We start from the raw sequence: 15,468 nt of genomic DNA, 5'->3' as shown, positions 1-15,468 counted from the left end.
CATTTCTAATGCTGAACAGACAATTCAAAAATAAAAGACACATATCTGGCTGATAGCTAGAACATGCATATGATCAGTAAAAAGAAAGACAGTCAAACCAATAAAATAAATGTGCAAATGACTTGAGCAGACAGTCCACAGGTGAAGATGCACACACAAGAAAGCAGCACATGAAAAGTTGCTCAATGCCTTCAGGCATCAGAGAATCAGGGAAATGCAAACTGAAACCTGAGGTATCGCTTCACACCCAGCGGAATGGCTGGAACAAAAATGACTGACGTCTCCCAATGGTGACGACGAAGAACACCTGGACCGCTCATGCACGGCTCGTGTGTAAACCTGTACAACTTCGGAGCACTGTTTGGCAGTTCCCTACCAAGTTAAATACGTGCCTATCCTTTAAGCCAGCCATTTCAACCGTAGGTATATCCTCCTCCGCAAAGTGAAAACATTTGTCCCCAACAAGACTTGTGAAAAGATGTTTACAGAAGCTACTCGTAAGAGCTCCAAACTGGAAACACCCCAAATGACCTTCAGGAGGAATACAGACAATGTAATACATTCACACACTGGCATATTACGCGGCAATAAAAAGAACTACTGAGTCACATAAACATTCAAATGAATCTCAAAAACACTGTTGTGTGAAAAAGCAAGCCACAAAGGAATACAGACCATACAATTCTATTTATGTGACGTTCAAGAGCAGATAAAACTAATCTATGGTGACAGAAACCAGAAACGTGGTTGCCGAGCATGAGTGGGGATTGACTCAACGTGAAAATAAGGGAAGTTTTTAGAGAGGGAAATCTAAATTTTGATTGGGGTATTGGCTACGTGGATGTATATATTTGTCAAAACTCAGCAAATTGTACATTTAAGACCTGTGTGCTTTACCGTATACAAATCTTAATTTAGTTCCAGCAAAAACAATCTGATTGGCCCAGCTCGTGTCAAGTACCCTACTCTCTCTGAGTAATCAGTTTTTGCCAAGGAATCAAACCAAACAGTACAGACGCAGCCCAAAGAAGGGGTAATTCTGTGTGCCTGCCTGCCACCTCACAAGGCACCTACATCTTCCAGTTGGAGTTAGTGTCTGTGATCAAAACCGTATCACATTTTTCTGTATTTGGTAAACGATCTTTCTAATAGAGGGTATTTGTATTCCTTAGAAATTAGGGAAATTTTCCTAGTGATTCCATCAGATAAAAACAGGAATAAACTAGGGGCACCTGAGTGGCTCAGTCTGTTAAGCTAACTCTTGATTTCAGCTCAGGTCATGATCTCACGGTTTGTGAGTCCGAGCCCCACATCAGGCTCTGCAGCCTGCTTGGGATTCTGTTTCTCTTTCTCTCTCTGCCCCTCCCCTCCTTGCTATCTCTCTCTCAAAATAAATAAAAATAAACTTTTAAAAAAACACAGTAATAAAAGAGAAAATAAAACCAGGCCCCAATCGCTCAACCAGGGAAATCACTATACCGTATTGGTAAGATTCTTCCACACGGTACGATCACAATGTTGCAGAAGTTGAACCGTGTTACACACACTATGCAAATAAAGACAGTCACTCAGCCTGTCCGATGCCTGGTTATGCAGAGAATTTGCTAACCGGCTGCCTCATGCCTTTCTGAGCAGGGAGTGAAGTGAATCAGAGAGAGGAGTGGGGATGAAGAGGTGACCTCCAGAGGGAGCTGAGGGGAGGATGAGCCGAGGCGGGCGCCTGATTTCCCATGCCAGGACCCCGTGCAGATGCTGTAGAAGAAAGGGAAGCCCTCCCATGAACTGGCAGGCAGTGCAGAAAGAGCAGTGTCGGGGGCCTGCTGCACAGAAGGCACCTGCGTCGGCACCATCACGAGAGAGGGTCACAGTGGGAGCCAGCTTGTCATAACACTCCTGTCCTGTCCTTCTTTCCTCCTTGCGCCCAATCACTGCAGGAGCTGGACCTCGGGGGTCTGGGGAGATGGGGGGGACCAGGGAGATGGGGAGGCGTTGTCTCACCCTGGGTCATGCCCTCCCCACTGCCCCAGGAGTGGGAGCAAAGGGGGAGACGGCGGAACCTCCCCTTCTACTTGGAAGCAGAGAGCTCACACTAAGCAAATATATTCTTTCAGTGGGTGGAGTCAACTTCCTGGTAACAAACCAGGATCCAGACCCGTAAAGGCAGAATAACAACTAACTGGCAAACCTCCATCCCTCATATACTTCTCACCCTAATGAGGGCCAGAGTTAAACTCCCAGGAAAGATGGCACTTTATTCTACTTGCTCTGCTTTGTGACCTGTATCGCTCCATCTAGAAACCCTCCAGAATACAAATTTATCATTTAAAATGAAAGACACAGGCTCTTAGGTGCTCAGTCAGTTAAGCGTCCTACTCTGGGTTTCGGCTCAGGTCATGATCTCAAGATTTGCAAGAATGAGCCCTACATGGAGCCCCATGTCAGGGGCTTCTGATTCCCTCCCTCCTGTCTCTGCTCCTCCCCAGCTTGTGCTAAGTAAATTTTTTTTTTAGTGGTAAAATGGAAGATATAGGGATGGCACATATTCTGCTTCATTGTATACCGTACTGAGAAATTAGAGATGTTTTCTTCTAAGAAAGCCAGATAATAAGCCTGCAGTCGCCTACTTAGGTTACACTGAAACTAAAGTAATGTAAGACTAGTGGTAAACGTCTTATGGCCTTGGATCACAGGAGTTTAGAAAACTTCTGAGGATGACAGTTTATGATCACTGTGCAAAAGTTATCCTATCAAAACTCTAGAGAGTCCACTCTTTTTCGCACAACAGCATATGAAATAAAACCCTGTGGGGATGTGTTTCAAACCTCATGAATGTGAATTTCAGAGCATGAAGTGTTACAGTAAACTTGATCGCTGATATCTTTAGATTCAATTTCCAGGTTCGTTTTATTTTTTTATTATTTATTTTTAAAATTTTTTAATGATTTTTTTTATTTTTGAGAGAGAGACACAGAGCATGATCGGGGTAGGGACAGAGAGACAGAGGGAGACCCAGAACCTGAAGCAGGCTCCAGGCTCTGAGCGGTCAGCACAGAGCCCGACGTGGGGCTTGAACCACAAACTGAGAGATCATGACCTGAGCCCAAGTCGGACGCTTAACAGACTGAGCCACCCAGGTGCCCCTCCAGGTTCATTTTAAATCATAACCAACCACATTTCAAAGCCTGACTTGCAACGGTCACTCAAGTATCAGGGATGCAGTAGAACTTGGCTATGGTTTCCTAGCACCCTCGGGCTACCCTACTCTCAAGAATCGGTGCGGGATCTCAGTTATGTCAGTGGCAACCACTAACATACATAATTCCGTGCTATATGCACGAATCAATATTTCTTCTCAATACCAAACTGAACCTATAGTTAAAAACTCCAATGCTTTACGAGTAAGGATTTCTTTAGAGATGTCCTGTCCTTCCTGAAGGGTCTTATGTCTCCCCTAGGCTTTCTGGGGAGGGGGGAGTTCATTTTTCTCAGCCCCACTTGAGATATTCCCTTTTCCCAAGTATGCCGTGCTATTTTATGCACACCACCATTTTCATGGTGAACACATCTTGTATTTACAGGTGCAGGTTAAATATTTCCCCTATGAAGCCTTCTTGCATCTTCCATTGCAGCAACACGTTGTGTCTGCCTGGAACTCTCCTTCCATTAAGGAAAGGCTCCTTTCATCCTATGTGGCTCTAGCTCTTTCTAACCCAGTGTCCCACCCACCCCTGGTTACCGGGGGAGGACAGGTAATCTAAGCAGATTCAGAGTACTTCCAGGAAATTTGTTATGTGGACACTCACAAAAACAGAGTCTCTCATTCTGTAAAGAAGAAAGTTTGGGTCTTCCTACAGCCATCTTTTCTCCATGTGGATAGGTAGGAAAGGGAGAAGGGGGTGGCTGGGTGGCTCAGTCAGTTAAGTGGCCAACTCTTGATTTCAGCTCAGGTCATGATCTCACGGTTTGTGAGTTCAAGGCCCACATTGGGCCCTGCACTGACAGTGTGGAGCCTGCTTGGGATTCTCTCTCCTTCTCTCTCTCTGCCCTCCTCCTCTCCCTCTCTCTCTCAAAATAAATAAATAAACTTAAAAATAAAAAAAGATAGGAAGGAAAGAGAAAAAGAAGGGGAAGATGATAGGAGGGAAAGGATAGGAGAGGGGGAAAAAAAACACAGGAAGGGAGAGTGAGAGAGAACAGGGCACGTAGAGAAACAATGGGAAAACGGAAGGGAAGGAAAAGAATTAGTGGGGTGGCGTAACCAGACCACAAAATTTAAGCCAATGGATGCCCCTGTGCTTAAGCCAGCACTGCCCTAAGTTATACCAGCCAGTATCTTCCCCTTGTTTTTGCTCACATGCTAGTGTGAGTTGGGTTTTTATCACTTGCAAAATAAACTCATCCTCCTATGACTTCTTTTGCCTTTTCCACACAGATTTAATTCTAGCACTGATAAACTTCTGTTTAAATATTTCTCTCCCAGCTTGCCTATGGACTCTTATTTGTCTTTAAATTCCCAGTGCCTCGCTCATGGTGAATTCTCAGCAGAAGTCTGCAAGGTAGATCATGTGTCCAATTTTGTCACACCTCTTGAAGATCAGAAACCCCACTCCTAAAAAAAACACCCCAAGATGTAAATGGAGATTTAGCACAGATCTCACTAGTGTGGAGAAAGGAGAGTGCTTCTAACGGCCGTTGGAGAAGCTATTGGTTAGTATCAAGTACCAATGTTCTCTAAGACGAGTGAGCTGTCCCTCTGGACTGGACTGTCCAAAGATGAAAGATGACATTTACCTAAAATGTCTACTATGGGGTTGCCAGATAGAGGATAGCATTCTTAGACTTAAGAATTGAATTTTATAAACATTTATGGGGTAGGTTAAATATACTTACCTGTACATGTCAGGTAAGGAACACACCTGGGAGCTGTGGCTCCCAATTAAATAGATGATCATTTCCTCGGGACACAAGGAAGTCATTTTCAGCCTGAATAGGGGTTCCTACCCACGAACTATGTACAAAAAGCTGTGAGGAGAGAGTAGTGTGACCTGCTATTCTGGGTCTCACTTGAAATGGCTTAAAGACTTCTTCCCAACAGGGTATGAAGAGCCCTCTATTCCGGGGAGCTGTGCTTTGTTGGTAAAAGGATTAGGCCGCATCTTGAGGACAAAGTGGGGCAGGGCAAGTTTCAGAGAACAGTGCTCTGGGTGGGCTCACACTGATTGGGCGGATTTTATATTGGAACTCCAGATTTGCTTCTACTGTGGTTATCGCTGAAAGAGCATGGCTTAGACGACATCAGCTCTGGGCCTGGGATTGACCACCCATCACAGGAATTATCTGGGAGAGCCAACTGTTTTCTCTGAGTTCCAGTATCTCCATCTACCCACCTTACTGGGTGCTGGATAAAACCTTAGCAATCATTTCATTTAACCCCTTTACTTCCCTAGGAACTAACTCACCAAGTAAAGCAACTGTTCCTCCCCTGCCCCATTGTTTTTTCTTTTTTGGTCAAGGATCGTTCCGAGGATTGGCTGAAAACTCCCAGAAAGGTGCTTTCGTATGTGTGCACTCTCTCACACACAGCTCTGCATATTATTTTTGGCAGCATCGCAAAAGTCCTGAGGTTCATTTTTAGAAAAGCCAAGTCAAAACAAACTAACAAACCCTGAATTAGAGAAAACAATTTCAACGAACCAAAAGAATTTTTAAAAGTACATGCACGGAAAAACAAACTTGTTCATTTAATTATGAATTTAGGTATTTTCAAGCAATATTACTGATGGATTAACCCTCAACAAACTCCAAACATCCGGGCTAAGCACCACCTCCTCATCACGAGCAGCCCTTTACTCCAGCTCCTTCTACAATCGTGAGAGAGCAAATGCCTAAATGTCAGTCAGTTGGCTCAGTAAGGTCACTGGATCCTAGACATGAACTAACAACATGACTCTCTTCCTCCTTTTATAAAACGAGTTGAAGCAGGATCTTGTTCCCTTTTTCAAATGCTTCTTTATAGAAAGACATGCTTGTCTTGAACTTGTCTAAACATAGGCTTCTACAAACTAACCCACTGTCGTGTGTGGAGATCACTTCGCATTGGCAGCTCACCACAGAAGGACTCCGGTAGGGCTGGGGAGTCTGTGAGCAGGGCAGAAGAGCAGCTGCTGAGGAAATGGCTTTCGTCTGTGTCCTGTGGACTCAGTGTAGTCCTGGAATGGAGCAGGGCCTGGTGGAGCGAAACTTTAATTCCCAGGGCGCTGCTCTATGTTGCCTTTATCGATAGCTCCTTCCTCTAGAAGCAGGAAAGGAAAAGACCAAAAAGAAACAGAAAACGCTCACAGAATTTTCTTAGAAAAAAAAAATTTCCATTTATATATTGAACACAATTCTCTATATAAAATATATTTTATTTTGGGGCGCCTGGGTGGCTCAGTCAGTTAAGCGTCCGGCTTCGGCTCAGGTCATGATATCACGGTTCATGGGTTCAAGCCCGCGTCGGGCTCTGTGCTGTGCTGACAGCTGGCTCAGAGCCTGGACCCTGTCTTTGGATTCTATGTCTCCCTCCCTCTGACCCTCCCCTGTTCATGCTGTCTCTCTCTCTCTCTCTCTAAAATAAATAAAAACAGTAAAATGTATACATATATACATTTTTTTTTCCAAAACCCAAGGAAAACCCTGTCATTCATTTATTTCAAGAGACAAATCATTCCAGTGGTCTTCTGGTTTCTTCATGTGGTCTCAGAGAAGGGCGCGGGCTTGCCTCCGTCAGGATAGAAATCCACGAGGGAGAACTCCTGTTGCAAAGGGAAGCTGTTTTCGTCCAGCACGAAGAGGCTCTGCAGCTTCACAGCACAAGGTGCCCCTCCGCCTGCCAACAGCGAGTGGAACAAGTCTGCCGCGACCATGCCGTAGGTGACCTCTGAGGACGGGGCTGAGGAACAAGGAAACACACACGGCCCTTAGGGTCCCTTCCCGGTGAAGGGCTCACCGTCCCCCTTGGTTTCTCAAGCCCCGAACCCACTTTAAACTTCTCTTTCTAGTCACGGGCGTGGAAGATACTCCAGAATGATGGCCCGCACTCCCTACTGGTCACGGACACACTGCTCAGACTGAAACAGTTCCTATTTTGGCACAGCTATTGGCTTCTTAAAACAACAGAGGAAAGAACTGAGAGTAACATTTTCTTAAGTCTGAAACAAAAAGAGTGTTTCCGTGTCAGAAAAGAATTCATATTTATCCAGTCTACAGCCCTTATCAGTAAATATATATATATAGTTTATATAACAAAACCCTGAATCAGTTACTCAATGAGTATCAAATCTTGGTAATATAAAAATACTGAAATTATGGATATAGCTCTGTCATTGTATTTTTGCACTTGTCCATATGCTTCCTTTTGTTTTTTTAGGATATCAAATCCAGCAATTGAGCGGGGCGGTCCATACTAGACTGACCAGGTGCATGTCAGGCTACACTAGCTCCCTGACTACCACCACCAGCTTTTCTTGGATCATGACTCCTGGGTAGCCAATCACATATTTTTGGAGGTGAGAGAATTCTCTTACAATACTTACTTTATTCTGTATTTTCACTTGGATAAGCTTTAAAAAATATCAAGATTAATGATCACTGGAACGGTCTGATGACCACTTTTATAACTGGTGCCCACATTTTCCCTTACAATTTAATTAAGGCCAAGAAGGACAACTTTGGCTCTGGGCAAAATACGGAATACACTTGATCTGAGGATGACGGTGCTTCTCTTAGAAATGAGACTCTCTGGTATTGTGCCCAAGATGAAGAGACAAGACTGAAAATACAACAAAGAACCTTGAGAGAAGGCCTGAAAGAGCCAAAAGAATGAAAGTTAATAAAGACAGGGAAGAAAAAAGAACAGAGACTTCAAGTTAGGATGTGAAAAGCTGGAAAGAACATGGCTCCAACCCTAACAATTACTTAAAAAACTAAAGAAACTACAAAATCACAATGTACTGAGCCTCTGTGAGGGCAGAGGCAGTGAGGCAGCCACACCCACTGACGTGAGAGGAGACAGAACAGGAGCTCAAGTTCAGCCGGGGGAGCTACAAGTTTAAGGACTTGCTAAAAGCCTAGATAGGCCAGTGTTAGGGACAAGGGGCGTCTGTACCCTCGTGGACTTTTCTCATCCCCACCAGGTGCTCACAAGCCTGGATGGAGGGCAGGACAGAGAGAGAGCTTCCAACCTGGAGAGAGAAAGGGAGGAGCTGCCACAAGGAAAACACAAACCACTCCTCACCCCTCCCCCGGTGGTTAAGGAACAAGAGCCTTAAAGCGCTCAAGGGAGGGACTCGCAAATCCTATTTATTGCCCTAGGGCTGAAGACAGGATGGGGGTTGGGGGTGAAAGAAAAATACCCCCCCTTCCTGCGGGGAGGGGCAGGAAACTGCCCAGGATCTAGACCATCAGGGGTGCCTGACTGCTGGGAGAGGGGCAGGACCACACTAGAACCCCAGAGATACAAGGCAGAGCGTAGTCTGCACAGCTGGTAGAGGCTAGGTCTTATTCTTCCAACTGATGTCTTCTTTGTTTCCCTCAAACTAAATTATCCTTCTGCTTTACGTGGATAGAAATAAAAACAACCCTTAATTTACAGCATAGTGCTCTTTCTGCTCCAGTATCCTGTGGACACCCTGAAATGAATGGTCTCACCAACAGCAGCCTCTGCACGGCATGTTGATACCTTACCAACAACTGTGTTGAGTCTGTCAGGAGAAATGTTGAGCAGTATCTTCTCAATCAGCTCCGATCCTACATGAACGCAAACCTTATGTACTCCATCACTGATGGTCATTAAAGCTGGCCTACAAAAGAGCAAATAACACATGGCCCTCAATAAGGTTTTCAAATTAAAGAAATGCTTTAAACACATGGTCATTTCAAAGAGCACTGGGTTTTAAGCAGGGTCCATTTTAATTCCTCAAAAAGTTACAAATAGAACTACCGTACAACCCAGCAATTGCACTACTTGGTATATACCCAAGGGGTACAGGTGTGCTGTTTCGAAGGGGCCCATGCACCCCAATGTTTATAGCAGCGCTGTTGACAATAGCCAAAGTATGAATGAGCCCAAATGTCCATCAACAGATGAATGGATAAAGGAGATGTGATATATACACACACACACATACACAATAGAGGATTACTCAGCAATCAAAAAGAATGAAATCTTGCTATTTGCAACAATGTGAATGGAACTAGAGGGTATTACACTAAGCAAAACAAGTTAGAGAAAGACAAATACCATATGACTTCACTCATATATGGAATGTAAGATACAAAACAGATGAAAATAAGGGAAGGGAAGCAACACTAATATAAAAACAGGGAGGGGGACAAAACATAAGAGACTCTTACATACAGAGAACAAACTGGAGGGGTTGAGGGTGGGGGGATGGGCTACATAGGCGAGGGGCATTAAGGAAGACACTTGTAGGAAGAGCACTGGGTGTTATACAGAGAGGATGAGTCACTGGAATCTACTCCTGAAATCATTATTGCACTATCTCCTATCTAACCTGGATATAATTTTTAAAAAGAAAAAAAAAAGTGCTCCTGTCTTTACTAGAAGCTTTCCTACAATTACCCATAGAAAAATGGCAAAGGTCATGAGGACACAGAGAAAAGTTTTGCAGGAAAGCAAAAGCAAATTGCTCTTAAACCACCACCCCCACCACCACCAGTTCAAACTGACTTCTCGCTTCTAATGAGAGAAATGCAGTTAAAGGTCCAATGAGATACCATTTCCAACCACTACATGGTCGAGGAGCATGATTCTTGTTGGCAACGTTGTGGGGCAATGGGTCCTCTCATACACTGGGGAAGGAAGTATGGAATTGGTCCAGCGTCTATGGAAGGCACTCTGCCAGTATCTATCAGGGTGGAGAGCGCACAGAAACGAGCCTGCGGCCGTACAATCACCCAGAGGAGCCGCATTTGTCTCGGGACGTGCTCTGCAATATTGTTAGCAGTTGCTTTACAGTGGGACACCTCACTGTCTACCCACAAGGCACTGGTTAAGTGTATCTATCTAGTCAGGTACGGAATGAGGCAGCCAACTCACAGTGTGAGGAAGCTCCCTAACCGCTGACGCTGACGTGTGCTGACTTCCAAAGCAAAAATGACTAGACGGGAACAGAATGCTGTGGGTCACAGGGAAGTGAGATCTGGGCAGGTCCCCACACGGCCTGGGTCTGGACCGAGGCCCAGGGCACACTGGGTGGGGGGAGGGAGGCTGGGGACAGTTTCACTGTAAGCCTCTTGTATCTTTTAAACTTTTCTATGTTGATATTAGAAATAATGTCTTACAGATTAAATTTTACATATGAAAAACAGCTTTTAAAAATTAACAAAAAAGAAAGGGATATACGTGTGCTGGTATTAGCATAATAAATTACTAGACAAATATACAAAAAGCTTTTCCAAGCATGGAAGTAGCACTGGTGGTGGAAGGAGTGGATGGGGAGGAACGTTTCACTTTGCATCTTCCTCTACAGAGTCAGAGCAAAATGTGCTCACTTACTCAGAACACACGTGTGTAAGGGGAAATAAGGCTTATGGAGGAAGCTTCTGGAAATGTCTTAATGTGTCCCACGATAACATGCTGAATACATGTGCATTTATTTAGTTTTTAGATACTGCAGTAGTTAGAAAAGAGCATAAGACACCAGTGGCTATTCTGCAAAGGCATGTAATTTACAAGGTAAAAAGAAAAATAATATCCATGACTCTGAACCTTTATTATTTGAAAAATGTGTTTTCCACTGGGCTGGTCTGCCATTTTACCAAAGAACATTTGCAATCCTTAATTTCTAATGTGAAACTGGAAAACCTGAGGCACAGAAAAGTTAAACATCTCATTAGCTTCCATAACTCAGAGGTTAGATCACGGAATACTTTTAACTTTTAAATCCCAATGATATGCTAAGGTATGGAAATCAGTTTCTCATGAGCCATTTAGATTTTGGTTAAAAATATAAACCAAGTAAAAACTTTCTTCAGTATAGCTGCTTGAAGACAATAAAAATCTCCCAATTACCGCTTTTTTTTCCTAATTTTTTTAATGTTTATTTATTTTTAAAACCGAGAGACACAGAGCATGAGCAGGGGAGGGGCAGAGAGAGAGGGAGACACAGAATCCAAACCAGGCTCCAGGCTCTGAGCTGTCAGCACAGAGCCTGACACAGGGCTTGAACGCACAAACTGTGAGATCATGACCTGAGCCAAAGCCAGACACTTAACCGACTGAGCCACCCAGGCCCCCCTCCCAATTACTGCTTTTAAAAAATCCCTGTTGTGGGGCACCTGGGTGGCTCAGTCGGTTAAGCATCCAACTTTAGCTCAGGTCACGATCTCACAGGTCGTGGGTTCGAGCCCTGCATCAGGCTCTGTGCTGACAGCTAGCTCAGAGCCTGGAGCCTATCTTCAGATTCTGTGTCTCCCTCTCTCTCTGACCCTCCCCTGCCCACACTGTCTCTCTCTTTCTCAAAAATAAATAAAAACATTAAATTTTTTGTAAAGTCATTTAAAAAATCCCTGTTGTGATTACTGGATAATTTTTGCTTTCATAAATAGCCATTTATCATTCAGGGGAAAATGTATTCTCTTGGATTTAGCTCTAGTTAGTTCTCATTAGAGAGTAAGAATTCATATATATGCATTTTTGGTCATTTGCGGTCCTATAATAGAAAGCGTGCCCCTCCCACTGGCCTGCCTGACTACCTCACCTGTAGTGCAGCTTCCTCATAGTCAAGGGCAAGCAGCTGTAGCACTGTTTATAGATCCTGTTCGCATCTGTTTCCAGTTCCAATCCGCACTTTGCACAGCCAGTGTATACGATGTCAGGAAGGGAAGAGAAGATGCTCCTCAGGGAGCTGTGGGCATTTAGAGTTACCTTCTGAGCTGCCATCACAGGAATCACTAGCTCTAAAATCTGAGCCTTGATGAGAATCACTCCTACAAGAGACCAACAAAAAGGCGTATGTATAAATGACAGGACCAAAATTATGCCTGTCATCTACAATCATGGTTAAGGATATGGTGGATTCAGTCACTTGCGTGATGAAGGATATCCCTGAGGACTCGCTCTGGGCCTTCTCTTGTTCACTCTTCCCCTGGACAATCTCACTCACTCGCAACTTCAGTGTTTAACCTGGAAAGTGAGCGGGGAGCTGCTGGTAACTAAAAGTGAAGATTTATTTGGGGAGTTTGGTTGCAGAGGCGGCTATTTTCTTCCTGTCCTCTGGCATCATGCAGAATAAAGTCTATCCCTCTTTCAAATCCCTTGAAATCCCTTCAAACACTTGAAGCTAGCTAACATACCCTCCCTCCCTGTCCTGTCTTTTTTTTAAGTGATCATTGCTGAAAGCCAAATAGCAGATCAGTTATTCTTTCAGTCTCTACTTTAACCAAAATAATACACCACTATCTTATCCTCTGTTTAAACTCTGTTTTTGTTTTTCAATTTCCTGCCCATCACCACCCATACTCTGGGCATAGGTTATTCAGCACATGAGCACCAAGAGTCCGCATTTACAAAATGTGTGACTCACCAGGACCTTGAGCATGTTCATTCACTGCTCACTGGCGCATGCATTCACTTGTTAAACAAATACTGAGTATCTGTTATCTATCAGACATTCTCTTTTTCTAATTCACTTATGCCATACTATATATTAGGGAGGTCTGTGAGTTTATCTGAGTTCGTCTCCTCCCTTCCTCTCCAGATTCAGCTTAAAGTCTTTTTTTTTAAGCCTTTGGATTTGCTCTTCTTCATCCTTTTAGCAGGGAGCACCCTCCAGGTCCGGACTCATCCTGCTGGCTACCTATTGTCTTCGCGGGTTCTCTCTTTAAGACTCCCACTCATGGTGACTTTCCTAAATCCCTCTGTTTGTTTTAGTCTTTTGGTGCCCAAAGACTTTTCCAATCATGTCCTGTATTCCTACATGAATTCCAAGAGTATGTAGTGGTCAGCACACCTAATAAACTATAGCAGACTCTATATCACACCTTTCCACAGACGTGTTGAATCACTAAGAAGTTAATGAAAGAATTCAATAATTTTAGAAGAATGTTAACATCACTCCTAACATTTTAATAAATTTATATACCTCTATAAAAGAATTAAAAGCTCATTATTAATGTGGATTCTGCTTCAAGGGGGCTGACAGCCTGCTGGGCACTGACATTCTGCAGACAGCAGGACCAGGGTCTGAGTCAGCATCTTCATTTCTTTATAAGGAGCCAGCACAGCCTCACCCCATCCCGCTTCTGTTAAGTTTTGTTAAGAGAACAGACCCTCTTGGGAAACTGTCCCAGGTTGAGCTCCCTTTCTCCCTCCTTTTATTTAACTATGAAACATGTCAGGAAAAAAATTTCTTGTACTTCTATATGCTCTATCCATTTCTATCTTAAAAACAACACATAGGGGCACCTGGGTGGCTCAGTCGGTTAAGCCTTCGACTTCAGTTCAGGTCAGATCTCACGTTCGTGGGTTCGAGCCCTGCATCAGGCTCTGTGCTGACTGCTAGCTCAGAGCCTGAAGCCTACTTCCGGTTCTGTGTCTCCTCTCTCTGCCCCTCCCCCTCTCATGCTCTGTTTCTCGCTGTATCAAGATAAATAAAACATTAAAAAAATTTTTTTTTAAACACATAAAAAATGATAGAAACTATAAATTCGGCCCTCATACGTGAACATAAAGAGAAGGAAAAATGGCTAAAAGGACCTCTCTGAACACAGCCTACCAGGGACCGACTGTAAGAGCACAAAGTCTCTGTGTGATTTACCAATGGAGAGTCCATCGCCAGGGTTTGCAAGGACATTCCCAATCCCCAGCCTTGTCCCCCAAACCACATCTTCAGAGCTGTGAGCACCTATCTGGTTAGTGTTTATGACCGTCATTTTTATTTTAGAATCTAATTCTACATCTTCAATTCCAGAAGGGAGCTACTTTGTGTATGGAGTAGATAACAGAGCTGACTTCTCCATGACACCAAGCTAAATGTAGCCCCTCGACTATTTGCAGTGACTAGCTCTGAAAGCCTGTAGTGTTCTTGGGGGCAGAAGGGAATAGGAGGGGTGCATAAATATGAAGCAGTATAAAAATCTATATGTATTCTATCACCTGTGTTCATCTTCCAGATATAGTACTTTTTTTTAAGATTTTATTTTTAAGTAATCTCTACACCCAACATGGGGCTCAATACGACCCCAAGATCAAGGGTTGCATGCTCTACTGACTAAGTCATCCAGGCACCCCCAGAAATATTAATTTAAATGAACTGTTAGCATTAATATATGTTGCAATGTAGACTGGGTATATGGAATTCTTCTCTGAGAACAAATCTCTGTATTCCATTAAAAGTTGGGTTTTTTGAGAGGTATTACTGTTTTTGTTTGTCACTTGCATTCTCCTTAGACTTAATAATGGTAACCTATAATCATATCTTGGAAAACATACATACATACATAAGTGAATTAATACTACACTACTCAGAAAACTTTAATCTGGCATTTGGCCAGGGTAGAAAAAGGGACTAAATTTAGGTTCCCATCTTGTGATATAATAAAAAACAAATATTTGGTCTTTGTCCCTAGTTCCTGGCACAGAGCTCAAAAAAAATGCTTAGATCTCCAAGTGATAAGAGTGACTTTTGTATGCTAATAAGATGATGACTGGAGGCTGGGGGCCCATGGGCAGCTTCAGGTCTTGGTGGGGAAGGGTGCTGATGTCCAGAAAGACCAACGCATGGTTGGAGAGTTGGAACTTTCACCTCCGTCCCCCAAACTCTGGGGAGTGAAAAGAGGTTGGAGATTGAGTTAATCACAAACAGCCAGTGATTTTGAAATGCCCAAAATATAATATCCTCAATGACCAGAAACCACAAGGGAGACCGAGGCACGCATGCAAAGGCAAAGGGCTTTATTACGTTTTCAAACTCGGACTCACAGACTTTTCCAATGCAGTGGATCCGTACTGTGAGCCCCGAGCAAGGGCTGAGTAGGGTTTTTATGGGGTTTGGGAAGGGGGAGTTACAAGAAATTGTGACATAGGTACAGTGACCCAATCATAATGGTACAACAGTATTGGCAGCAGCTTTAACCATACACACTGTTCAGAGTGTTCATTACTTTCAGTGGGACCCAATTACAACATTTAGGGTATCTATGAAATTAACCAATTACAGAGCGAATTCAGGGTCTTGTTCGGTGACTATCAGGTTAACTTTAACATTAGGTCACAGGGTCCTATCTAAAGTCCTCATCTGCAGGTCTCACCCTTAGGAATGTGGGGAGAAGTAGCTGGGTTTTCCTGATTGGATACTGCAAAGTGGTCTCTTTTGCCCTGGGTAATGTATAACTGCCTAATGGTTCCAGAGCGACTGACCTTAGACCTTCTAGCTTAGAGGCGGGGGGGGGGGGGGGGGGGGGGGG

General features: G+C 43.8%; 1 protein-coding gene across 3 annotated transcripts in view; it reads right to left on the bottom strand.

Annotated features, from left to right (window-relative positions):
- Positions 1–6,624: 6,624 nt before the first annotated feature.
- SHLD2 (shieldin complex subunit 2) overlaps positions 6,625–15,468 on the bottom strand; it is a 77,579-nt gene continuing 68,735 nt past the window's right edge. For all 3 annotated transcript variants that reach the window (XM_029932070.1, XM_029932071.1, XM_029932069.1), the window contains 3 exons: positions 11,763–11,991; positions 8,725–8,840; positions 6,625–6,931 (listed from right to left, as the gene is read on the bottom strand). In XM_029932070.1, coding sequence (XP_029787930.1) covers positions 6,729–6,931; positions 8,725–8,840; positions 11,763–11,991 — 548 coding nt within the window. In that variant the 3' untranslated portion in view covers positions 6,625–6,728. The remainder of the gene's footprint in view (positions 6,932–8,724; positions 8,841–11,762; positions 11,992–15,468) is intronic.

This window comes from Suricata suricatta, chromosome 2, assembly GCF_006229205.1.
Source record: "Suricata suricatta isolate VVHF042 chromosome 2, meerkat_22Aug2017_6uvM2_HiC, whole genome shotgun sequence".
Lineage (NCBI taxonomy): Eukaryota > Metazoa > Chordata > Mammalia > Carnivora > Herpestidae > Suricata > Suricata suricatta.
Note: the sequence above shows the minus strand (reverse complement) of the source record. Positions and strands in the feature narration are given on the sequence as shown.